The 26,970-nt window shown below is 41.6% G+C and overlaps 1 protein-coding gene and 1 long non-coding RNA gene across 5 annotated transcripts; one reads left to right on the plus strand and one right to left on the minus strand.

Annotated features, from left to right (window-relative positions):
• The first annotated feature begins 267 nt into the window (after nucleotides 1-267).
• On the plus strand, nucleotides 268-26,500 carry TEF (TEF transcription factor, PAR bZIP family member). 4 transcript variants are annotated; one of them, XR_014555919.1, is made up of 6 exons: nucleotides 268-535; nucleotides 14,523-14,849; nucleotides 15,398-15,618; nucleotides 16,926-17,137; nucleotides 18,995-20,408; nucleotides 20,825-26,500. XR_014555919.1 is itself a non-coding variant. In XM_083701833.1 (5 exons), the coding sequence occupies exons 1-5, from the start codon at nucleotides 433-435 to the stop codon at nucleotides 19,014-19,016; spliced, it is 885 nt and encodes a 294-aa protein (XP_083557959.1). In that variant the 5' UTR covers nucleotides 268-432; the 3' UTR covers nucleotides 19,017-26,500. The 4 variants fall into 4 exon arrangements, 2 of the variants coding, with proteins under 2 accessions (XP_083557959.1, XP_083557958.1); XR_014555920.1 differs by lacking the exon at nucleotides 268-535 and adding an exon at nucleotides 11,744-12,077; XM_083701833.1 differs by having other exon boundaries at nucleotides 18,995-26,500.
• Nucleotides 5,479-10,450, minus strand: LOC310826672. Its single transcript, XR_014555921.1, has 2 exons — nucleotides 7,591-10,450; nucleotides 5,479-6,000 (listed from the first exon to the last, which is right to left on the minus strand). It is a non-coding gene; the product is annotated as an uncharacterized lncRNA (long non-coding RNA).
• Nucleotides 26,501-26,970: the final 470 nt, after the last annotated feature.

A 26,970-nucleotide genomic window follows, 5' to 3' on the forward strand; every position in this document is an offset into this window, starting at 1 on the left:
TGGTTGTGATAGACTTGTTGCGCCGACTGTCAGAATCCTCCTTTGATTTCTTGCCCGTCTCTTCACACTTGAGATTTAAGCCTTTCCTGCGACCGAGCCCATTTCCTCTCGCAAGTTAGGTAACCGGCCCAGTTCTTTAGGGCCTGATTGGCTGCAGCGGGCCCTGTAAACCAGCCCTGGCAGAGCGGCCCGGCCCTGTTTGCCATTGGCCAGCGGGGAGTGGGCGGGGCGGGCTGAAGAGTTCTGGGCTGCGTCCGTCTCTGATTGGCTGTTGCTCTGGCAGCCTCCCCCTGCCAGGAGTTGTTGAGCAACATAGCTCCGGGCTCCTCTTGTGACTTCTGCTGAAAGCCCGTTCTCCGCGCTCAGACACGCGGCCGGCCCTTCTCTTGGGAAGAAGAAACGGGATCGTCCTTCCCCAGCCCAAGGCGGGAAATGTCCAGCTGCAGCAGACTCGGAGCCCCTCCTGCCATGGATTTTCCTGAAGTGCTGAAGTCTCTTCTGGAGTACTCTGTGCCCTGGACGGGATCTCTGAAAGGTAGGGTGGGCTCCTTTTGCCCCCAAGCCAGATTGGGAGAGGGAGGGGTGGCGGCATAATATATATATTAGCTTTGGCTCTTCTTTAATTCGACCTAAGCCACGAGGATCGGGAAAGTCGAGAGGAGCAACACGTGCTGAGAGCCACACTTTTCTGGTGCTGCTACATTAGGTATGGGTCGGGGAGGGGGCGGCCGGTGACTTCGGAAGAAGCTGTCAGATACGTGGTGGGTGTCTTGTGTGGATGGTCCGGTTTGATCTCTCAGCTCAAGCAACTGCTGCTGCTGCTGGAGCCGTTCTACTTGGGCATAAAAAACTCCCAGGATTTCCATACCTTTTAATTCCGCAAGCTCAGCTCCGGCGGATCATGACCACGACAACTGTCTGATTTTTAGAATACATCTGAAGGCAGCCCTGTTCAGGGAAGTTTTTAATGTTTGATGTTTTATCATGTTTTTAATATTCCATTGGGAGCCGCCCAAAGTGGCTGGGGAAACCCCGCCAGATGGGCGGGGTATAAATAATAAATTGCTACTACTACAACAGCAACGTCAAAGGGCTTCCAATGAGAGCAAGTCGACGATCCCACAGGTTTAAATCAGTGTCACGTCGTTTTATGGCGCTGTATCTGAGGCATAAGTTGCTGCTTCTCCCTCCACCTCCCATATGAAATAGAGCTTTCTCTTTCCCGTTATGTAGGCATATGTTTGGGGGTTGTTTTTAAGTCGCTCGCTGTATTTCTGGCTATTGGCCAGGAACTCGTCTAAATGCTGTGGTGCCTATTTTAGATATGGTCCTGGTTACTATAACACAAGCTGGTGGTCGTTTCAGGGTCCCAAATATGTGCAATAAGGGAGATTTTTGTGGGGCAATGTAGTGAGTTGATGCAGTGGGGAAAGCCTGCTGAAAGAAATTGCCTGCTATGTGAACTGACTGTGGCAACAGGAGAGTGATGATGGCAAAAGTTCAGTTGGAATGTTGTGCCATGATGAAAATGGGACTAAAGGAGAATACGTGTTGTTTTTTAGGTCCCTCTAGCATCTTCCTTTTGTCATTGTCTTGTTCGTCCTCTACTTCTTCCTTTCAGAAACCTTTGCAACAAGCCACTGGTATAAAAATGGAGCCAGATGTCTGTTTTGTGACATCCGCCCCCCAGAACTATTTGATATTACGGTAAAAGATCATTGGAAACAGGAGGTCCAGTGTAGCTCTGGCAAAATAATTAGAACTGCACCCAAGAGAAAAAATTATGCAGACCAGACAGTTAATCCAGAATCAAATAGTACGTAATTGTTCTGATAGGTGGTTGTTTTGACAGTTTATATACTACCTAATTATAACAAGTGGTTTACATCAAGTTCAACAAATAACAAATAACAAATAACAATACAGATTAAATCAGTTAAAAACTATTAAATCAGAAATTATTTAAAATATCTACTGAAATAAAATATCAGGTTCAACAGGGGGATGCTTGATATTAGTTAGGAGGGAGTTCCACAAAATTGGGTCCACAATTCTGAATGCACAGCTCCTGATGGATATGAATTGTGCTTCCAAGACATTCAGTACCGAAGGACTGAAACTACCTAGCAGATTTTAGATAAACAACATGTGAAGAACAGAGGCGGGCAACGTGCAGTCTTCCAGATGTTGTGATACTGCTCAACTCCCATCAGCCCCAACGGGGATGGCTGATGGGCAGGGATGCTGGCAGCTGCAGCCCTGTAACATTTGGAGGTTACAGGTTGTCTGTCTCTGGTTTTGTTTGAACATACAAAGGAAACAGATCTTTGAGGGCGATGATTTACTTTTCACTGGATGTGGTTTATCTTGGCTACTCAGAAGCTGAATTCTTAGATTATGCTATCTTTGAAACGTTGTCAAGGGAACCTCCCTCTCCCTTAAGCAAACAACTTTCCATTTTTACTTGCGTTGTTCTTTGTAACTTAAATAAAGCAAATGCACATGAACACACACAGAGAGGTTGCTACTCATTCCTCTAAAACAGGAATGGGTAACTTTCCTCCCGCCCAATGGCCTCCTTCACCTTGGATCACCTTTCTGGGGTTCACAAGCTAGCAGTGGGTGTGGCCATCCACACACAGTCACACACATTCCGGGAACATACAAGTTCACAGCATCCTCCTTCGGTTGATCCATGTGGTTCAGCTGTCACCCACTCTCCACACATCACATGATTAAGCTGATGAACAGGGAGGGACCACCCCAATGAGGGTGCTTAGCTCTACCTGCCTCAGTGCTGCCTGTTTTATTTTATTTTATTTTATCTGCTGCTACCCAAATCAGTGTGATCTTGCAGGGGCAGAATTTTTGTAGAGGAGGGCTAGATCAGATCAGACCCCCAAGAAGTGGGGCTCCCAAACATTATATATATATATATATATATATTTGCTTTCGTAGATTTTCACGGGTACAGGAATGCAGGTTTTGGTGTCCTCGGGTGTCTTCCCGTGCCTAGACACCCCAACTTTTACACGGGAAGACACCCGAGGACACCAAAACCTGCATATATATATATATATATATATACACACACACACACACACACATATATATACACACACACACACACACACACACACATATATATATATATATATATATATATATATGCAGGTTTTGGTGTCCTCGGGTGTCTTCCCGTGTAAAAGTTGGGGTGTCTAGGCGACGTTTCGACGAGGTCTCACTCGTCATCTTCAGGCTGGTGCTTTCGGCTTCTTGTTACTGGAACAAGAAGCCGAAAGCACCAGCCTGAAGATGACGAGTGAGACCTCGTCGAAACGTCGCCTAGACACCCCAACTTTTACACGGGAAGACACCCGAGGACACCAAAACCTGCATTCCTGTACCCGTGAAAATCTACGAAAGCATATATATATATATATATATATATATATATATAAATAATAATTTATAGACCACCCTTCATCATAAGATCTCAGGGCGGATCCCAGACTTACATTGTATTCTATTTATGTTTTGCTGTACCTGCCTATTTGGTTGTTCACTGTCTTTTTAAAATAATGTTTTTCATTTATTTTTTATGGTACAGAAGATACATTTTGAGAAAACGACTGTTACAACAGTAAACAACAAATAACTTGTCATGATAAAATTACAGACTTTTGCCATGCTGTGTAATAAAGCTTCATTTGATTACTCTAAAAGATCACACCACATTTTCCCATGAGTGTTGGCTGGATTTTTGCCAGTCTGAACTATTTATGTATTCAATAAACATTTGCCATAAGTTATAAAGGAAACAGGGGTTGTGTTTGCTCTTTGCTGCTCTGACCTGACATGTTAGTTCATCTGCCAATGCTATTGACCGTACTACCAAGAATCAATGTTCAGTCCAGTGCCAGTTTTCCAACATCTGGCTATTTCCATACAGGCACCAGTCAATAGAAAGCAAAGAGGTCATCGTTTGTTGTACACTGCATTGATATTTTAGATGATGGAGCCAGCTATACATATTTTAGTATACAGTATAAATGAGAACTGATTTTCCAATGGCCTGAATGGCTCCATATTTTCCCCTCAGACCCAATCATCCTCTTATTTGTCTTCCTTTTAAATCAGCATTGACCGTTCCCATATCCAATATAAAATACAATTTTCTCAGACATTTAATTGTGGGCCAGTTATGAGTCTCACTGAATTCTCTGCCTTTTTTCTTTTACTGCCCATGGCTAGTACCAAAAAGGGACTGAGTCTGAAGTTGTTAGACTTTAAGCAAACCAAGAAGGTGCAGCTGGTAGTCTAGGGTGCAGCATTTAGTCTGCTTGGCAGTCAGAACAACTAATTCCAAAAGAACTATAAGTCAAAAAGTGTAGTCCAGCAAAGCTGCAAAATCAGTTCCTATGCATTATGTTCCTAAATAATAGCTCATATAGATCCTAAATAATGTATGTGAAACTCCACTATGTGCCAAACCGTGGGCTAGTAGTATGACACAATATGGATACTAATTCAGAACATCAACCCTATGGATGTTTCTGCTATGCCAGAAGGCGACTCTTTCATTTGGTGAACTGAAGCCTGATTTAAATAAGTTGCCAGGCAAGTAAGAACGACGCTGTGAAGTGTCTCATGCACCTGGCGTCTTTTTTAAACTAGGTTGGCCTGCCTTGAGGTGCAGTGATAGCATGCCAGTGAGTGGACACCTCACTGGAGCACACTAGTATTGCATGCATAGAGGCTGGGGGGGGGTGTTAAAATGAGAGGTTGGATATGTGGAATGCCAGCTAGCTGCACAGGTAAATTCCTCTTGCTCTGGGCATAAAGGTACTATTTTTGGTTTGTGTGCATTGTGAGCCTTCTCAGTAGTTGCACGTCCCTTATGCAACGCCTTCCCATCAGATGTCAAGGGAATAAACATCTATCTGAATTTTAGAAGACACCTGAAGGCATCCGGTACAGAGAGGTTTTTAATGTTTCAGTTTTTTGGTGTTTTAATATTTTGTTGGAAATCACTCAGAGTGGCTGGGGCAACCCAGTCAGATGGGCAGGAAATAAATACAAGAACAACAATTATTACTGACTTCTATTGGATAAATATTATATATATATATTTACTGTTAAAAGGTTCAAGTAAAGTTTTGGAGATAGATTAAGGTCTAGGCAAATTGCCTAGGGGGCAATGCTGGAGAGAAGCTTTAGTCTCATAAGTACTGTAAAGTTTGGCTAAATTCAGTTTTATTTACATTTGGGGCAGCTTCTATATGCATTTGCATGTTCTCTGTTAATAATAATATGATTTGCCCAGGCTTGCCCAAAATAAGGTCTATGATTACAGCTCCTTCAGTGTGAACTCACTTGGAATAATTGTGCAGGGTTAATACACAGATTGGAAGCTGAACTGAGCACTGAAAACTTGCTGGAGAAGCACACTTTGCTCTTGATTATAATCACACTGAGTTTAGGAAATTAAGAAAGCCAATTTTATTAAAGGAAAAACATACCTGTTAGGAAATATCCTTTCTTCTGTCTAACTAAGATGGAGATACAAAGAACCATGCCTGCTCTTTGTTCTCAGCAGGAGAGACATACAAAGATGTCTCTTCTCCCAAGGTGAAAAAGAAAATGAGGAAAGCAAGCCTGAGAGTATCAGTCTAACACCTGATGGAAGGTCAGCACAGTTAAAAGAACAGCTCTATGAATTTTCGAGGTTCCTCTCTCTATATTTTCTCCTATGCAGACCCACCAGTCTTCCATACAAGCTGAGTTTCATCCTAAAACTTCCCACACGACTGAACACTTTTTGTCTGTCAGCCCATTCCCATTCTCTTTGTGACAACAGCTTTGATCTCCACAGCCCCCTCAATAATGGGGCTGGGAGAATGTTGCTTGTCCTTTTCCTGGATTCAGAGGAACATCCTGTGCAAGTGGTACTTGTTTTTCTTCCCAAGCTGTTGCAGTTAGCCTGCCATTCAAGGGTCACTAGAAAACACGAAGACCAACAAAATACACATTAGAAGCAGGAAAGTGGCTAGGAAGGAATAAGGGAGAGAAAGGTGTGCTAAGGGAGGAAAATGAGAATGAATTCAGCAGAGAAGCTGAATGAATTATTTGCATCTGTTTTCATGGTGGAAGATGTAGGGCAGATCTGATCACCTGAACCAACTATAGCAGGATGAGAGTCTGAGGAACTGAAGCAAATAGTACTAACAAGAAATTAAGTTCTAGGCCATATGGACAATTTAAAATTCACAAATTGCCGGGTGCAGATGGTATCCACCTGAGAGTTCTTTAAAAACTCAAATGCTGATCTTCTAACAAAAACATATACTTTGCTCCTAACATCAGCCTCCAAACCTGAGGACTGAAAAGTGGTCAATGTGACACAATTTTTAAAAATGAGAACCAAGGGGTTTCTGGTAATTACAAGATAGCTAGCTTAACATCTGTTTGGAGAAAGCTTTATTAAAGCTAAAATTACCAAGCATATGGAAGAGCACTTCTTGCTGAAGCAGAGGCGCATGGCTTCTGCAAGGGTAAGAAGTCCTGTCTCATTAAGGAATATGACGAAACATATAGAGATGATCTAATCAGCATTATATATTTAGACCAGTGGTTCTCAAAGGTTGTGGTGCGCCACACTGGTGTGGCAGGAGAGGATGGCAATATGGCAGGAAGATTCAAGGATAATCAGTATTGTATTTAGGGAATGATTTGTGTTCTTATGTAGCCGCATTGTTTTATACTTTCTGGATATCCCATTATCATATTATAAACTAGTTGTGTTCTATGTTACAAATCAAGCACTGCCATGAGGTGTCTCTCCCCATGTATTTCTTACACACACAAAAATTGCTGGTGCGAACAACTTTTTATTCTGAAAGTGTAGCCCAGAGAAAAAAGTTTCAGAACCACTGTGCTATGGAATTCATTCCCACGAGATGTGATGACTTGGGTGACTTTAAAGGAGGATAATGGCTAGTAGCCTGGATGTCTATGTTCTTCTACCTTTGCTGAGGTGGCCGATCTAGCACCACCTTTCTCACTTCTGAAGACAAGGGAGCTCAGAAGAGCAACTGAGGAAGGCCTTAATATCTGGGCAGGTTCATGCAGTCCTTCTGGTATCCCAGTGCTAAGCTGTTTAAGGGCTATAAACATAAAAGCCATGTGCTTGGCAATTGATTGTTAACTAGTTCAGTTGTTTTGAGACTGCTGAGATGTGATCCATTCAACCAGCCAATTACGAATCTTGATGTAGTATTTTGTACTAACTTAAGTTTCTAAGTATTCGGCAAAGGCAGAACCACATATAGTGCATTACAGTAGTCAAACCTGGATGTTTCCATAACGTAACTATGGCTAGAAGTCATTTGGGTCTCTAAATATAAGACCAAATCTTTTGGCACTGCAGATTGTCGTCTGAGTACAACCCTGCCAAGAAAAGGCTCAAGAACACCATATAAGCTAGATGAACTGCCTACCAACAGAAACTGCACCTGAGTTTCAGTTTATTGGCCTTTATCCAGTCCGTGGCTATCTCCAAATACCAGCTTACCGCTTTTGCAGCCTCACCTGATCTCTGATGAAAACGATAAACTGATCTGGGTGTCGTCTGCAGAGTGATGACGCACCTTGTCGCAAATCTCCAGATGACATGTGCCCTGGTTATGATGTTGTCCTTGTGCACTAGAATATGCTAGGTGCTGATGTTGTGTAGAAATCTTATTACCACTAATCCTATTAGTCTGAACTCCAGATTTCATGTTGAGGGATAATTCCTCTCCCAACCATTTTGTAAACAGTTGAAAACAGCAAGCCTTCAGTGGGATTTCAATGTCACCGGTCCCAGCAATGATGATGTCCAGCTGGACCTTCCAGATAGAATGCAGAAGTGGCTGATGGTGGAACAGTTCACTGGAGGAAATTGAGGCAGGAGAAAATCATGGTCTAACTTTAGGGACCATGGTTTCTTTAGTAGCAATGTACCTTAGGACATGGATTCTCAAGCTTTCTACTCCCAGGGCTTACCTGAGATGGCTGAAAATCACTGAGGCCCACAAATTACAACATGGTGATGCAGAAGCCAAGCAAAATCCAAAATAGTGGCAGGTGGAGGTAAAGTTTGGCATAATCAGCTGGCAATTACTATTACTTTCTACTGATATCTAATCCATTTTTTGAAATTGCTAAATTCTTTGCCTTAGCTTTTTCCTTGTGGCAAGGAGTTCCATAATTCAACTTTCCTCAAGCTAAGTAAGAACAGTTGCCATGGGTGTATTGTGACTCAGCCACTCCATATTAAGAAGAATTTGCTGATCCAGTGGCTTTAAGTGAAAAGGGTTTGCCCACACTCAACTTGTACCTTATCCCACCAGATTTCAAAATGTTCAGTGTCCTTTGCCCCTTCTCACTGATCCTTTTGCATTCACCTCTTCCTCCTCTAACAGCTCCCCTCTCTTACCACCTTCCATTCTAATCCCAGGCCAGTGAGGAGGCACTGGACAGGCTGTGGCACCAACGGCAACCTGAAAGTGGCCCTTGACTCATTGCTGGGTCCCAGACTAGTTTGAGAAACACACCGCCCGAGGAAATTCACCTGTCTCAAGCTGCCTCAAACTACCCTAGAAGCTTTACTAGCCATAAATATAATAAAACAGCTTTCTATGCTTGATTGTAATTAGGTAGACTGAGAGCAAGGCAATATTGTGACTCCTGTTGCAGACCAATACTCTGTAAGCCATACTGTACATGAACCAAACAGTACCCATTTGTAAAAGTAGCAAAATAATGTATTTTTCCGTTTATAATACGCCCCCATGTATAAGACGCCCCCTATTTTGGGAGACTCTGATTTAAGAAAATGGGGGGGGGGGAGATGTATCCATGTACAAGACGCCCCCCAATTTTTGACATTTTTAGGGGGGGGGACCTAGTCTTATACACAGGAAAATATGGTATGTCCTTTTTTAATTAATTCATGATTATTTACATTTATGGTGGCGTCGGGGCGGTTACATGCAATCCTGCTTTCAGTATTGCCCTGCAAAAGCTTCTGGTTGGACATAATGCAATATAGTGGACAAAAATGCGTAAACATTACAGATATTAGAAAACAAACTCACTTAAAAATGCTGGTCAATTTTCATGAGGACTTTTTTGTATGTGAATGTAGTGAACCAAAGTTAATACTGAAAAAATGAGAAACAGGTTACATGCATGTAAAAAAAGTAGAAATTTAAAACATATATATTACAAGCAGGATTTTCAGTTAATCTCCAGTTTGCTTCTGCCCACTGGAAGAAGAGAGGCCTGCAACTATGAAAATAAAGGTCTTCTCTTGACTTTATATACCTCTGCTTGCTTGCTTCTATCGCAAGCAGCAGGTGGTTTTAGACTGTACTCTTTTCTGTTGTTTCTGAAAAGTCTCCAGGAAGTGAGTAGGGACACTTATGGCTGCAATTCTATACTCACTTTGGAGTAAATTCCACTGACCTCAGTCAGACTTACTTCTGAGTAGGCATAGGCTTTCACTGCAAATTATTTTAAAAAACATTTTTTCTGCCAAACAACACTTAAACTGATTTACAGAAAGCAAATACTACAAACTAACAATGCATATACTGTAATACATACACATAAAGCAAATACATAATATGAAACACTAGGTACACAATAATAGCCACATAATAGTTCTGAACCCAAAAGCTTGATGAAGAGAGGTTTGCTTGAAAACCTCAGGTGATTTGGCCTGACACATATTTTTGGCAGGAAAGTGCCATAACACTTAATGCCACTAGTGGGGCTTAAATTCAAGATCTTAATTCCCAAAGGGATGGACACAAAGGAAGGCATTCCCAGTTCTAGAAATTTAGGTCCGCAGACTTTTAGGCATGGTCTGAGATGAATTTTACAAGCACATTTGATGCTAGTGTGTCTTCCAAGATTTTAGTACAGTTCACAACTTCTAGATTATATTAATTTGTTTATTCCAACAATGGGTGAATTAAATCTTTCACGATTCATTCTTATGTGAACTGAATTGTAATTATAAGAATTGTTTGTTGTTTCTGACTGTCAATATGTACCTATTATTGCTTACTTTGGCTCTAGTGCACTCCTACCCAGTGGAGGCTGGGGTCCACTGGGATCTGCAGGGCGGAAGGCAAGGAAGCCAACAGTATATTGAGCCCAGAACCTTTGGCAGGCAGAAGCAGAGCCAGTAATAGGTGAAGGCAACTAATACTGGTTTCTGTCTGCAACCTCCTCCCTGCTAAATTCTACCTAGGCAACACTGGGACTAAGGAGCAGAAGTCTGACAATCACTGCCACCCCCTGGTCTGGTTGTAAATGGACTAGCCTCCAATGTTCCCACCACTGGTGTTTAAAGCCAGGTGCATATAAAAGGTAAAGGTAAAGGACCCCTGACAGTTAAGTCCAGTCGCGAACGACTCTGGGGTTCTGCTGGAACGGTACCTATTTATCTACTTGCACTTTTATGTGCTTTCGAACTGCTAGGTTGGCAGGAGCTGGGACTGAGCAACGGGAGCTCAGCCTATCACGGGGATTTGAACCTCCCACCTTCCGTTCGGCAAGCCCTAGGCTCAGTGGTTTAGACCAGTGACACCCGTGCATATGCCATTAGCTAAATCCAGTCTGTTGAGAAATACTCCTGTTTGATACGCTTTCCTTCCTTGAACAGGAGTTCAGAGAATTCCAGGAACAAGGAAAATTAGGTAATGTGCATCGGGTGCAGACACTCTGGCCCCATCTCTGATGTGTGCAGCGAATAGCACTTGAAACACAGTGAGGAGAGAAACGACTCTGTTGCCTTTTTAAGCCAGGGGGGGGGGGGGCATACATACCCTGTTTTAAAAGGTTTTATTTAAATGGATTTCTGTATCGCTGTACTTTTACAAAATATTGCAAGCTCTTTTGCAGGTAAATAACTCAAAAAGTGGAGAATAAATTATTTAAATATGATGGAAACTTCCCATTGACAACCTTCCTTGGAGGTTTTTAGTTGGATGGCTATCTGCCATGGATGCTTTAGCTGAGATGCTTGCATTGCACGGGGTTGGACTAGATGACCCTCGGGGGTCCCTTCCAACTTTACGATTCTCTGACAATGGGTGGATGCTATTGTTAAACGCGGTTCAGAGGCGTATGGGTGGTGTGTATGGTAGGTGAAAGAACAAACTGTGCGTGTTCGTGTTTTCCTGCAGAGGGTGTGAGGGGCTCCCTTTTGGAAGCCTCATTGTTGTTGCTGCCGTTGCTCCTGTGAATGCGCTTGCTGGCCTCCAATTCGGCGAGCTTTGTGACCTCTAAAGACGCCAAGCTCCTCTTTTCGGGGCTGCCCCACTGGGCCCCTCCGTCGTCCCGGCACCCCTTTGGTCCCCTCACCTTTCACTCCCTCTCCTTCCCACGCAGGTGAAAAGGGCTCCGCCGCCTCCCTCTGCTGGTTACCCTGGCGCGCACCCTTCGCTTCAAGGCTCACTTAAGGTCAGAGCCGCGGGTGCGCGTAGCGCGCAAAGCAATAGGGCGTCTCGGCAGCAAACCCGCCAGCGCGGAGGGCGGGGCCCCCATGCTAATGAGAAACTCACCCCTCCGCTGCACGTGCCTGGCGGCCAGCCCCGCCTTCCCGGAGGCCCTAGCCAATCGCAGGGCGCAGAACGTGAGGGTGGCGACGCTGGGCTCATGAATAGTAAAAGCGCCTCGGGCCCCCCCCCGGAGAAGCCGCCGTCCGGAGCGGCGCACGCGCAGTTGCCTTCGGTGGTGTCGAGTGGTGGCGGGTCGGCCCCTCCCTCTCGCTTCGCGGGCGCCCCCTCAGCTGGCCTCGTTCGCCGCCGCCCGCTCCTCTCAGGGCCTTCACGGGGAGGGTGGGGGTGTCTCGGAAGCCGCCGCCGCTCGCCGAGCGCTTGGTTATAGTATGTCCAGCCGTGCCGCGCACCAGGAAGCGGCGGGGACCGCGGGAGCCGCGCAGCAGGAGCGGGGCCTGGCGGGCGCCTTCCCCTTGGTGCTGAAGAAGCTGATGGAAAACCCGCCGCGGGACACGCGCCTCGGTGAGGGCGGCGGCGGGAGCGCGGGGGGCTCCGGGCAGGGTGGCCGCTGTGGAGTGAGCAGGAGGGTTGGAGGGGAACGGCGCGCGCAGAGTCGCATCCATTTTGCGGCGCTCTGGCGCCCCGGTTTGTCCTTCGCCTGCCATGATCCGGGCGGCTTGTTTACGCGCCTGAGATGAGCAGCACCAGCCCCTCCTGCACGCTTACGAGGGAGCAAGCCTCGCCGTGCAAACGTGCCTCGGGTGGCACCGCAAGGGGTCGTGGCGGAGGAGGCAAAACAACGGCTCCTCCCGCAGCGTTGAGGGGCCGATTTGATCTCCCGTTTCCCCATAACCACAGTGGCAGCGTGGCTGCCAAAACTACACACGGAAAGGCCAGGCGCTCTCTTCGCTGCGCCACCCTTCCCGATCCAGAGAAACGATCTGGAGACCACAGATGGGGATTTCGTCAGGGCTTCAAGCGAATACTCTTTGCAAATATTCAAGGTTGAGTCGCGTGGGGGGAAGTGAGGGGGAGGCATTTGCCCTGGTTGTTTTGATGCTTCGTGGTATTCCGGAGATGGAGGTCCTCCTGATTAACGTAAGCATGCATACGTGTTCTGGAACCGCCCTTCCCAAGTGACACACCTGCATGCACATTTCTCCATCAACATTCCAAGATGGATGTGAATGTAAATCTCGTTTTGTACATGTGGCAAGGATGGCTGACCTGCATTTGTCTCTTGCAATTCACCTGGTTCCACAACACCTGTCTGAATCTGGATGGATGGTAGATTTTTACTCATGGTAGATAAGAAGAAAATCTACAATGGACAGTTTGCTAACCTCAGTAGTAAATGTTAGCCTTCCTCCAGTTTTGGACGTCACTGGAGCCCTGTTTTTATTTTCTCAAAGCTCCCTGGTTTCTAGTCTAGGTGATAAAATTCCTTCCCTGTGCAGAAGGTCTGGAGTGCTGTAGATTTGACACTCAAAATAATGGACACCCAAAAGTATGTGATCTTGTGTACTGGGTGAAGCATGCAGTGTGGCTTTGTTTAAAATCTTATGGGAAGGTGGTTCTTTTATTACTTGAAATACTTAATGCAAAGTAGATGCTCCAGCATTGTGCCTGCTGCAGCCCTTTCCTAATTCTTGCCGTTTGTTTTCTATTACTGTAATAAAACTTTTTACATCTACATATGTTTTCAGAAGTCAACTGATTTTCCTAAGTCTTTTTTCTTTTCTTTTTTAATAATTTCAGTTAAAGCAAAGGAGAAAAACATGAAAACAAGTATCATGCATACATACTGTTACAGACTAAATATGCAAACCCTCTTCTCCCCTTTCACCACCACTTCAGCCAGCCAAACAAGCTTTTTTTAATAGGTTTTCCAGAGAGGGGCATTATTTTGCAAATGGGTTGTTTCAGATCTAATGTTTGTGTGTGCACAGTTGCTATATAAGAGTCCACACACTCTGGGTTTTTTTAATTATTAATTATTGTTGCACTTCTTGATGTCCACACCAGTGGGAAAAGTTTGGCCGAAAATATCCTGGGTTAGTTTGAGAACCACTGTATTATGTATCTTAGAGCTGTCTTCCAGGTTTTCACAATTTCCTGTATGGCCACCACTAATAAAAAAATGATAAGATCCATGTACAGAGCCTGTCTCCGTGTCACTAAACATTGACAAATGTTTTCCCCCCTTTTATTGTTTTTGGACTGCAATTCTATATATTGAAAGTAGGTCCCATTTAACACATTGAGGCTTATTTCTGAGTAAACATGCAAACAATTGCACTGTCAAAGAAACATGTTAAAATGCTTTGCCATATGTTGATCACATATAAACTTCTAAAATGTAACATGGCAGTAGTAGCTGGGAAGTTAGAATGTTTATCTTCATGTGATTTACTAACACTATGTGGACATGTCTTGCCTTTTAGGACAGTTACACTTTTACAGCTTATCTGCCACATCCTCACTGGTGACTGGATGTACCGGTAAACATATAAAAGGGAAATGTATGTCTCCAAACATGCAGTGGATATGAGTCAGCCAGTTGTGGCTTCTTAGTGCATAGCATCAAAGACAGACAAAGTAAACACTCACTTTGGTGAAACCATAGTACACTACTTAGAATCCAGGGTTTTAATGGTCTTGTTGTGAGTTGAGGGGCTGGAGTTTGGCTGTGAACATAGATATTTATAGTTATGTGCTGATTGTGCACACCAACGTTCATTCTGATAGCTTAATCTCAAAGTCCAGTGTTGCATTTTGTGCATAATTGCTACCCCCATTTGAAAAGGGATTTTTCTAATCTTAAATGGTTCTGTACTGGCACCTATCATGTGCCTTCTGATAAGTGTATTGGGCCATGATATTGTTGAGTAATTGAGTGGTGTATATGTTTGAACCACGATTATAATTCTCCATAAGATTAAAACCATCATTTCATTTTACATTTAGATAAAGAGAAGAAGGAAAAACTTGAGGAAGATGAAGCGGCAGCTGCTAGTACAATGGCAGTCTCTGCCTCCCTCATGCCTCCCATCTGGGACAAAACAATTCCTTATGATGGGGAATCTTTCCACCTGGAGTACATGGATCTGGATGAGTTCCTGTTGGAGAATGGAATCCCTTCCAGTCCTACTCACTTGGATCTGAACCAGAACCCACTGCTGCCTGTGGCTGAGCTGGAAGGAAAAGAACCTGCCAGTGTTTCTGCTGCTACCACCCCACTCTCATCATCTTCCACAGTGGTTTTCCAGCCATCAGAAACTACCACAAGTGCAGGTATGTGTAATGATGCCAATCTGAATATTTCGTAATCAGAAAATCAATAGGATATATTTGCCTGTTGTCCTTTAATGCTTTTTCATTTAAAGTGGAGATGGTTGGTTAAAACAGCTGTAGCAAATCAGCTTAAACTTGTCTGTGTAACTTGCATTGCTTCTGCAGTATAGCTCATTATCACTGCTAGTGCATTGCTTTTACACTACATCAACTACAGCGGCTCTGCCTAAGTGACTTTTTGGTGCGCCGCCCCCCCCCCCCCCCATGAATGAAAGTAACGTTAGAACTAGACCTCCACTGCATTAATTGTGCTTCTGGAACCTTTGCACAGAGACATACCCTAACGCTGGGATAGTAGTGTAAGTCTGTTGTAAGCTTTAAGTGTACTTTCAGACAGAGCATGCTCTTTTACAAAGCCTGTGTGTGTTTGGCTGAGCTGGAAGGAAAAGTGGAGGCATTAAATAAAGGGGCTGCTTTTGACCCTTTGGTTTCCTTGTTGCTATGTTCCTCACACTGACTTCCTATTTCAATTTTTTTTTCTTTGCCAGAATCCTCACCAGATAACGAGAGACTGACTCCCAGCCCTGTTGATCCAGAGTGTGTTGAGGTTGATGTGAATTTCAACCCTGACCCTGCTGATTTAGTGCTGTCCAGTGTTCCAGGAGGTGAGCTCTTCAACCCTAGAAAGCATAAGTTTGCTGAAGAGGACCTGAAACCACAGCCCATGATTAAAAAAGCCAAGAAAGTTTTTGTCCCGGAAGACCAAAAGGTAACACCTCGTTTTTATCACAGTGTTAGAATGTGAGTTAGAGAGCAGTGTTCATGTGTAATTTTTTAGAATGAGTTATTGCATAGATGGGAGGTAATAATGAAAAGGTTATTGGAAGCTGGTTTGTTCACTACTTTGCTGTTCTGGTTCATAGTACTGGTATTTCCTACAGCTCCCGCCCCTTTTTTTTAGTAAATCAGCTGACCCCTTTTGACCCATTGTATTGTTTGTTTGGTACAGAGGTATGCGCAATGTGAAAATGCCTTCATCCTTCTCTAGCAACTACCGTATGTGTGTGTGTGTTAACATACACATATACATGCTATATGTGTATATATGTATATTTATATACGTATTTTTAAGTGTTACCAGCATTTGGTCAAGCATATTTCTATATTTCAACAGAAGTATAGTGTCCTGATCAAAGGAAGTAATAGAATTATTCTATTTTGCCATGGTCAGACCACATCTTGAGTACTGTGTCCAGTTCTGGGTGCTACAATTGGATACAGTATTGACAAGCTTGAACTTAAGCAAAGGAGGGCAACTAAGATGATTGGGGGTATGGAAACCAAGTCTTATGAGGAAGGGTTGAGGGAACTGGATATGTTTAGGCTGGATAAGAGGAAACGTGACAGGAGATATGACAGCTATCTTCAAATATCTTAAGGGCTGTCATATGGAAGATGGAGCAAGCTTGTTTTCTCCTGCACTGGAGGGTAGAACCCAAACCAATGGATTCAAGTTACAAGAAAGGAGATTCCAACTAAACAGTAGGAAGAACTTTCTGACAGTAAGAGCTGTTTGACAGTGGAACAGACTCCCTCAGAAGGTGGAGGACTCTTCTTCCTTTGAGGTTTTTAAGCAAAGCTTGGATGATCATACGTCATGGATACTTTAGTTGGGATTTCTGCATTGCAGGAGGTTGGACTAGAAGATGACCCTTGGGGTCCTTTCCAACTCTACAGTTATATGACTCTATGATCAAATAAAGCAAAATTACAGTATGTCCCACTAAATCCTGTTATATAAGTAAACCCAGCTGTTGAAGTGGATGGTAACCACTGGAGCTGTTTTAAGATGTGTTCTGTCTGTTGATCAGGACTGTTCAATCTAGCAGATTGTTTCCTGTGCCAGATTTCTGAGTAGTCCCCACATATGAGACACAGCAATTTTCCTGGATGTTGCTAGGGCATGGATAACTCTTGCTAGGCTGGGTTGTATAGCTGTTCATAAGAAGAGGCATATGGTAGGTACTTTTTGATACCTGAAGTATTTCACTATTGAACTGATTTTTTTCACTCTAGGATGAAAAATACTGGACTAGGCGGAAGAAGAATAATGTGGCAGCCAAACGATCTCGTGATGCTCGTCGCCTGAAAGAGAACCAGATCACAGTCCGAGCTGCCTTTCTGGAGAAGGAGAATACAGCTCTGAGGACCGAGGTGGCAGAGTTGCGAAAGGAGATGGGAAAATGCAAGAACATTGTCTCTAAATATGAGAGCAGATATGGACCCTTGTAAGCAAACCCTTTTCCCTTACTTTGTTCCTTGGCTTGCTCTGTTTCAACAGAGACTAATGTTTGTAGCTCGGTTCTGTAACCGTGAACAGTATCCACTTCTTCTGACACAACTTGGTCAGGCGCTTTCTGATCCTTGTGTTGCAATATGCCAATTTTTAATATTTTAAAAAAACAAATTTAACACATTTTAAGAATTTGGTGTTTCTAATCAAATAACACTAATTTGATGACTTGAGGAATAAATCTGTCTATGTTGCTAGACTGGCAGGTGTTTTACTGCTGTCATGTCTGGAATGGAAGGCAAATGGTTCAAAAGTATTTTGCTATAAAACAAATCATATAATGTGGAAGGAATCATGCTGAAATAATTTTGTAATTGCTCCCTTTTCCTAGTTATACATATAAAATAATATGATGTGCAGGACTGATAGTTTTCTCTTACTTTGGGAACAAGTATGAATCTTCTTTTCAGTTCTGGGCCTTTTGATTCTTTTGGGCAGAAATGAGGCTTTGGCTTCAATCCTAAACGTGACTACTCAGAAGCAAGTCCTGCTGAATGCAATTGGACTTACAAATAAGTGGGGTTTAGATTGCAACCTTATCAGCTGTGTATCTGTCCAAACAACACTGCTGTGGGGGTATTACTTCTGAAAAAAATTATAAATTCCTTTGCATATTGTAAAATGGAAGCATTTCCTCTTAATTGATTTGGATTTTTTAAACTTTCATTTAAGCAATTTGTCTCCAAATCACTTGCATTAGTTTTTTTTAACTAATATGAGTGGCTGTTGAGAAAATAACCATATTCACTTAAATTACAGGTTCAATTCATTATAGTAAATTCCTGCACTTAATTCTTCAAAGGAGTATATTCTTATTTTTATTAAAAAGTAATGAGCCACAATATTTGTGACCTAGAGTTGTAGGGCAATATTAGTCCTGGGAGAGCTTGCTTTAGACCCATTAAAGTGATGCTTTGCTACAGGGTTGGTTCTGACCTGACCAATGTAAGAGGTGGGTGGGGCACATTACCTTGCTGCAAGCTATTTAATTTATTCATCCTTTTGGGTTGCCTTGCATATGGTTTCCCTGACAGCTGCATGTCATGTCTCAAGCATATTTTAGTGCTTATCTTGAAAAGAACACACAAGGCTTTCCCCATAGCTGCTAATAGCTGCTAATAACCTCCTCCAGCTAAAGCAGCATACATTGGTGTAATACTGGAGACCTTCTTCAAGGTCACTGGTTGCAAGGATACATAAGAATGTCAGTAATACAGAAGTAAATGGGTACCTTGAATTTTAGCAGAGCCAGTTCAGGTGCACACATCCCCTTGTAGCAAAATTTTTCAGCATGTAATACGCTTTCTTAATGATTAAGATGATCAAGGAGAGAAAAATGTCTGAATGCTGAACTAGCTTTCAGGCAGAATGGAGGTTTTTCTTAAAGGCAATGTTTGGGACATTGCTGCTGTTTTAGGATAATATAATCTAGATGTGCTGCAGCCAGTAACAGTCCTCCTTTGTGCCCACCCACCCACTTTTTAAAGGGAGGTCACGTTAGTAGTGTTAAAAAACACCAGGTATTGGGTATGGATCAACAGTTGGAAAAGCTCTACCATGGCTCATTGATAGAAACGGGAAGCAGTTTAATTTTGTGCAGTTAAAATACATTTCCTAGAATTGTTCTTCCCTCTCGTGATACCTTGACTCAGCGGAGTGGTTTTAGTGCTCGTGTAATGCTCCCCAAGTAGTCTGTTTCCTTTATAATGGGGAATTGGTAACATCCCTGAGAGTGAATGTAACAATATGCTGTTTTATAAATAGTCATATTCTTGCTTTGCTTTGTTTAAAGTGACTTATCCGATTCCGAGTGATGCAACTTTAAAGACTCTTAAAATCAGAAAGAAACTAAAAACTACACATGAAACCACCTGCCATCAGAATGAATAGTGAAAGATGTGAGGTGTTCCACAACTGATGATGACCCTGCTTGCCTGCAAGTACCTCCCTCTGAACTACCCAAGGGCTGAGCATGATGAAAACACCAAGGTCTCTAAGGGTACATTTCTGTTGTACTGCTATATTTCCTTGTACCCACAACATGCAGTACAGTTATTAACTCTTTTCAATGACACTTGGTGCTCGTGTCCTTGAGTTCAGTTTGAATAATTAGTGGTGATCCTTTATTGGGAGGAAGGGGCAAGTGTTAAGGGAATATAACTATAATTATTCAAGATTTCCTTCTGTGTTTCTTTTTCATATCTGTTCTGTGCTTTAGAATGGATATCAATATTGCAGCTAAATTCTGTTAATCTATTGTATCTTGTACTATTGGAACAGAAACAGCCTATGTGGAAAACAGATTAAAAAGAAATAGTTTTGGTACACTATACAACCAACATATCAATTAAAATAGAAGTAATGGAAAATAACACGTACCCCAAGATGCACTATATCTTAACAAATGCTAGCAAGTTAGATGCACCTTATTTTCTCTGCTGATTAAAGCTGACACTCACTTTCTGAAATTAGCACTTTTTCTTAAGCTTGCTGACTGACAATAGAATGATTGTGATGGCATGCTGATGCATTTTCACAATCTACTCCTTGTAATAATCCTAAGAGATTTCTATTTCCTTACTTTCATAAACATAGATGTGTAATGAAGAGGGAGCAGTATAATAAAAGGACAGGTTGCGAAAGTAGGGTGACTCAGTTATTCACTCAGTTACTCATTTTATCTGCTGTTGCCTATCTTCTAGAAGATGCAAGTTCAAAATCTAGTTTACTTTTTCTTACTGAACAAATTGCCCAAAGTCCCTTATCAAAATTGGGGTGGCCTTCTGATTGCCCCAACTGAATAATTACAGAATAATTGCTGATTTTCACTTCTACCTGGTCCTGTACATGTTAGAAATAAAATAAGCAACGTTTATGCTGTTTTCCCCTACTATTTTTCCCTTAAAGATTTCTGAATTTCACTTGAGTGCCTGAACATAGTATGATGAGCATTGGACTCAATAATCTGAAGCATCAGACATAGCACAGTTGGAATATCCCATCAGATGCATGCCTATGTGGTAGCAGAACCTGTCGCTGTCCTAGGGACAGCAAAATGGCTTGTGGAAATAGGGCATTTCAATTCTGTAGAAGTTACACCCTGAACATGATCTACATGAAACTTGTAATGTGTCAAGAATAGATATATTTCACAACTGGATAAAACCCACACCAGTTTGTCATAGGACTAATGACTGGGTTAGCAGGCTTCCATCAGTTGATTAGGAAAGCATAGCACAGAGGTTGCCAACTTTTTTAGGCTTGTGGGCACATTTGAAATTTTGGACAAGTGCACCATTCCTTCTGGCCACTTCCCTCAGCCAGATCAGCCTCCCCACAGAAAGAAGATCACTTTTCCAAGTGATCTTATCCAGAATAATTAATCTGGGCCTTGCAAAGGACATGGAGCTAAAACAGAAAGTGGAAAAAAGCATCATGCTTCCAGTGCTTCCGATTTCCTCATTCAGCTCTATGCATTCCAGCTCATTAAAAGGGCAGAAAGTAAGAGGGGCTTCATTTGGCCTGTCGGAACCATGGGAAGACCTCAGAGGCACTATTGTGCCTACAGTTCAATGCTGACAATATTTTTATAACGTTACACTGTTTCAAAATTCATAAACAGAAAACATGTGCATGGATGTTCCATTTATTCAATTCTTATTAATTTGTGACTCCATGCACATGTTTTCTGTTTATGAATTTTGAAACAGTATAACGTTATAAAAATATTGTCAGTACATTATTAGCCAACGTGTTGCTTGTTGTTGTTTAGAGTGCTCTGTTGGCAACACGGGATTTTTTTGGTGTACAGTTCAATGCTGGCAATCCCTGCTTAGCACAAGAGGCTTCAAGATTGCTGTTTCAGATTCAGAAGTTGGACTTGACAGGAAAGTCCCAACACAACTATGCTAGTAGATTACATTTTGCAAAACACTGATTTTCGGCTGTTTTCAAAGCGTAATCCCCACAAAATTAAGAAATTGCCTGTACTATTTTAATTATTTGCAATTAATGCACCAGTGTGCATATTACTTAGTAAAATTGACTGTGGGCTCTTTATAGAATCTCTCAAAAGTTGGAGAAGATTGGTATAACGATTAAATACACACAGAAGGAAAATATCAGAATTGTAGTACTAATCCAAATGATGTGCTGCATACCCTTATAACTTCAAGTTGGAGCCAGATTTCCAATACCTGTGTGTGTTACATTAGAAATGTAATATATCGCTCTTCATGATAGCTGTTAATAATTTTAGTTCTCCAGCCATTTTATAGCACAAAACAACTGAAATAGAATATGAATTCCCACATTTAATGTGCTTTGGTTAGTCACTTGGATGATTTGCATGTGTTGTACAACACGATGCAAAGGTTATGTGTGTAACTTTACGTGTACCTTTGTGTAGGAAGATGAAGTAGTTGTAATACTCTTCCCAGGAAAAACAAATGAGACACATTAAACATCATGTGACTTTACAACTTTGTTTCTTTAAAATGCATTATATCATTAGCATAACCAGGTCTTCCACCTTCCTCTTCATCTTGGTAACCAATATATAGTGATAACAGTAGAGAATAATGTTCTTAATTTGCACTAACGTTTAACATTAATTTGTCCAAAGAAATAGTGCAGGATGCCTGCTATAAGTATGCAAACTCTTCTACATACTGCTGTTTAATTATATAATGGAATGACCAGAGTGTGATCTGTAGGATTACAGACCTTGCTGGGAACAGTTTGAGGGGAACAGTACTCTCTTTATGGTTACCCAGTTACTATCAACATGCCACTGAAGATCCAAGGGTTAACAACTTTTAATTTTTTAATAAATATTGTGGACAAGAAAGAAAATCTTCAAAAGCAAATAATCTATATAATAGAGAATTTTGTTATGGTAATCTTAATGTACATGATCATCCCCTTGAGAGAGATTGAAATAAAATATCCCCCTAACTGAATTTCATCCATAGATGAAATTAATTGAATAATAATAATAATTTCTAAATAATAATTTAGAAGCTGATCTTCCTTTTCTTAAAGATTTCATTTCATTGTACAGGCTTAGCATAGGCATTTAACTCTGTTTATTGGTTTTTAATCATTCTTTAATAGTCATGTGAGATTTCTACTTTGCAACTAGAGCAATGATTTAGGTTTAAGGGATAATTTGTGGTTCTTTGTGATCAATCTCTGTGCAGGTTTCATGTGAAATTTTGGTGGAGTTTTCCCTTATTCATTACTTTTGTATCATTCATTCAAGAAGTAATGGAGGCATATATTTAGTGCTGTGGGTGCTGAAGCCTTTATAAGTTTTTATATTAAACCTATGATATTAATCTTGGTTGCTGTTTTGTATAAATTCCCAATGTCTTTGCAGGTGGGTTTTTTTAAAAAAGATATTCATTGGCACTTTCCCTTTCTGTGCTGTGTTGTGCTGTATTGTGCCGAATAACCAAGTATTCTAGATGTAGAGCTTGCTTCTAGTACTCCCTAGTGGGCAGTCCTTCTGTCAGGTATCAAGATAACAGGTGCAGTAAAAGAGAACCAGCAGCTAAAGCTTACAGAGATACTGTAAAATTGTTAAGAGCAAATATATTTTGAATAGTTAAGACATACTAGAATCTATGGTGTTGTTTTTTTACAGAATTCCTAAACACCTCTGGGCCATAAGCATCTAGTTCAATGTTTTTTCTACACCCCACCCGAAAAACAAAAAAAATCCCAGAATTTGGGGATGTTTTAACACATATACTCATGTTGAGGCTGATTCACCCACTAAAGGCAGCTATACAAAACTGAATTGTTTCAACTTCTAGAGTAACAGAAATCTTTCAAATCTGAACCTTTGCTAAGGAAAAAAAGGCGCATTATCTATCTTTTTGTATATGCACATCTGCTTTCCTGGAAAAATGTGTACACTGATTCACTAGTATTCATATACTCTTCAGCTAAATATCTACTTCATGTATTTCATGTGTGCACCCTTTTAGATCTGCCTTTTTAAATGCTCACCTAAATTTTGTGAGTGTGATAACCATGTGTTTGCAAACATACATCATGCAGAAGCACTTAATATATAATTTTATATTCTGTGTATACATAATAATAATTAGAATAATTTTATTATTTATACCCCACCTATCTAGCTGGGTTGCCCCCAATAGTCTCCCATCCAAATAATTGATCAGGTCCACACCTGCTTGGCTTCACCTGCAATGCTGGAGCCTCAGGCATCCATGGACACATCTCCAGGCAGCCTTGATTAACTGCACCTCATTATGGAGCACACAGTCTGTAACAGATCTGAGGTTTGCCTCTGTGCAGTGTGCATAGCCATGACAATGCTGGCAAATCGAAAATTCTTAACTGATTACTGTCCCTTTTTTAGTTTGAAAACCAGTTAGAGAGAGAAGACAGATGTGACCTGTATAGAGCAGTGAGATTTGTTTGGAAGAAGCTTCATCTTGTTCAAGCATGTTCTTTAAAAACAAACAAAATAAAATATCAAAAAACTGTTTCGCAAGTTTGCAGCCCAAGCCCGGTGTGCTTGTGGCCAGGGGCGGAGGAAGGGAGGTGCGATGGGGGCAGGTTGCCTCAGGTGTCTTCGCTCAGGGGGGTGACATTTGGTGTGCTGCCGAAGCCTACCCCAAGCCGTTGGGGGAAGGGGGGAGCTGCGCCACTTTGCTGGCAGCATTCCCCCCTTCCCCCTTCGTTTTGACAACTGGGGGGGGGGGCGAATGTCTGCCCTCAGTGGCTCCCTCCACCCCCAGCTGCAGGGCGCGTGCACCGCTCCGTGCACCCGAGTGGCTATCCTGCGCCTGGGTGGGCACCCTCTGTGCCACGTTCTGACCCCCTCGGGAGCACGCCCACCCTGGGCAGCGCAGGCATATGCTCCGCCGCTGCATGTGGCATTGATAGGATGGCAACTACTACAATACACACACACAGTTTTCCGCTTTAAAAAACACTTTTGTACTTTTTTCATTAACAGAATAAGGCAAGGCTGATTTCTGAGCCAGCATTGAATTCACTGGTATGCAGATCTCATTAAGCTGAGAAGCAGGGAAGAATTCACTGGATGTTTTACTCAACTAAGCTACACAACTATGTTTTACTCAAAATAGACCCACTGAAACTAACGAACCTCACTTAAATTAGGTCCAGTAATTTCACTGGGTGTAGTCTGAATAAAACACCCTCTCTCCCCCTGTGGCTCCAAAAATTACTCTATATATATTACATCTGTTTTTCCCAAATTTGTCACAGAACCTATAAAAATACTTAATGGCAACTACATTCCCTCACAATGGCAATGCCTGGCATGTCCACCCCACCTTGCTAAACATCTTTCTTATGAAAACCACACAAGTTTAAGCTCTCCTGGCTGGATGATGCCCAGCAAGGAAGATGCAACGTTGTAAGAGACAAGGCATTGCTGAGTTCAAAGTCATTCTCATTGTGAACTTTAGATACTAATTCTCTTCATTTGAGTTAATTTATAATGAGAATTGCTTTTGATGTGAAAGCTTGTCAATTTGATTATCTTTCTGGTGAACTTGTACTATCTAATTAAAATGAAAAGAAGGTGAGGCTGAGGAGGGAATATAATAATTCTATTTTTCAGACTCTTAATAACACTTCTTTCCCCACACATAACCTCCCCCACTGCTCCATTAATGCACATGGTTCTTACTTGTGGTTCCTAGTAATGCTTTCGTGTGAACTTTATCTGAATTAATCAGCAAGGCAGCCTCCTAATACAAAACGGAGGCTGAGGTGTTCTTTGTATTGTTTTGCTGAACTAGGATAACAATTAACTTGTGCTTTGAAGCATCAGCTGGCAAGGTGTTTAGTTGGGTCCAGAATAGCAGAAGTGTAGTGTTTTTCCATTTGTGTCTGAAACACAGTAATAACATGATTATTGGAATACTGTATTTTGTACGACAAAATATGTAAATACACTTTAATATTAATCTCAGTCCTCCTGGAGTAATAAGTGCTTTCATTGTAACCTCTGCAAACTCATTAAGATATTTTAATGTAGCATGGTTTGAGGATTTTGTTTCTTAGAAAACTGCAGAAATCAAGCAAAATTAAATTATTGTAGAGCTTTGGTTTGTGATGCTTTCTATTTACAAAATGTTTAATAAACCACAAAAAGCAGAGACACTGAGAATTGGCATGGGAGCTATTTCTGTGGTCACTGAGTTTATTCATAATCATGCTAAACTGGTTTTGTTTGGAGGCAAGCCTATCTTGCCAGTTAGTATCCTCATGCATTAATTTCTGTTGACAAAAAGCACATGATGATTTCAGAAACGCAAACTACTCTGAATGTTGTGTTGATACGTGCTCTTTGCACCAGCCTGGTATGAATTGTCATTCAGCACACTATACATTAGGTTTATGGTAGCTTAGCCATAAAAAAAGGTAGATGAATTTGGAAATATTTTTTTTTGTCAGTATTCTACATTGGCATCTGTTGCATGCAACATACTTCCCTTAGTATTTCTCCAGCTTAGTGACATTATTTCTGCTGTTAAAACTACATTATCATTGGCATGGAAAGCTTGGTCTGCTTATAACATAGCTGGATACAGTGTCCCTTTAAAAATATGTTCTCAGATAATCCTGCAGCGTAGCTATGTTATTTTTCCATAGTTAGAGAGATTAACTACTCAGGAGTTTCATTGTCTTTAGTTCATTCTGTTCATTTGGAGCATCAGGTGAGTGTTTATCTCCATTTGTCATTAAAAGGGGAAATGTGACTGCAATATAAAATGTGACCTTTTTTGGTCAAAACTACTCTTTGTTTTTGCTGTATAACATTTGCATTTCTCTTTGATGTGTTCCAGTATGTACTGAGTGAAAGTGTGTAGATTAGTATATAAAATGCTTTTCAGTCATGGATTTTAAGGCACTACATAGTAGGATCGTTACCATTTATAAAAACATCAGGGTAAAAATGTCTATCCCTACCCATTTTTTTTCCTGTACACACAAATGAATAATGGATGACTGTTGAAAGGACTTAAAAATGATAATCCTGGTAAGAAAAAAACAACACATTTTCATATTCAAAGCCTACCTGGTATTCATTTTTATGACACTTTCTAAATGATAGAATTAAGGATATGAGCTCTCTGATTGTGGATTGTCTGGGTATGTAAGTCTCTCTGCTAAGTGTCTTTTTAAAAAGAATGCTTTTGTTTTAAAAATGTAAAGTTTTGACTGTATTGAATTGTTGGATTTCCCCCCCTTAAAAAAAATAAAGTGTATATTCTACTAAGTACAAGATATAGTCACTGCAGTATATTGTTTGCAAACTGTCACCAGAACATAAAGATGTGGTGCAGATCCTTCAGCTGTCTCTGATGTCTGTCTGTAGGAGTTGGTGTCAATAATCACTTTCAGAAGTCTGGCTGTACCCTTGCTTCCTATATTTACAAGCTAGTTCTGGCCATGAATGAACACAAAACTTTATTTTATTTATATTTATTTCTCCTCATGTTTTTACCTTGTGGGTGTATCAGAAATACAGGCATACCTCAGAGATATTCCAGACCACCGTATTAAAACAAATATCACAATAAAGGGAGTCAAACTTCTTTCTTTTCTTTCCCAGTACATATAAAAGCGTTGTTTATACTTTAATGCAGTCTATTAAGCCAGACCCCCTGGCTGCAGGAGTGAGAGGGGAAAACCCGGCTCCAGCCCTATCCCCCCCCCTCCAGCGCCCAGAAGAGAAGCAGCAGCGTCAGGGAG

The sequence above is a fragment of the Podarcis gaigeae genome (genome assembly GCF_964106915.1).
Source record: "Podarcis gaigeae genome assembly, chromosome: 10".
NCBI lineage: Eukaryota > Metazoa > Chordata > Lepidosauria > Squamata > Lacertidae > Podarcis > Podarcis gaigeae.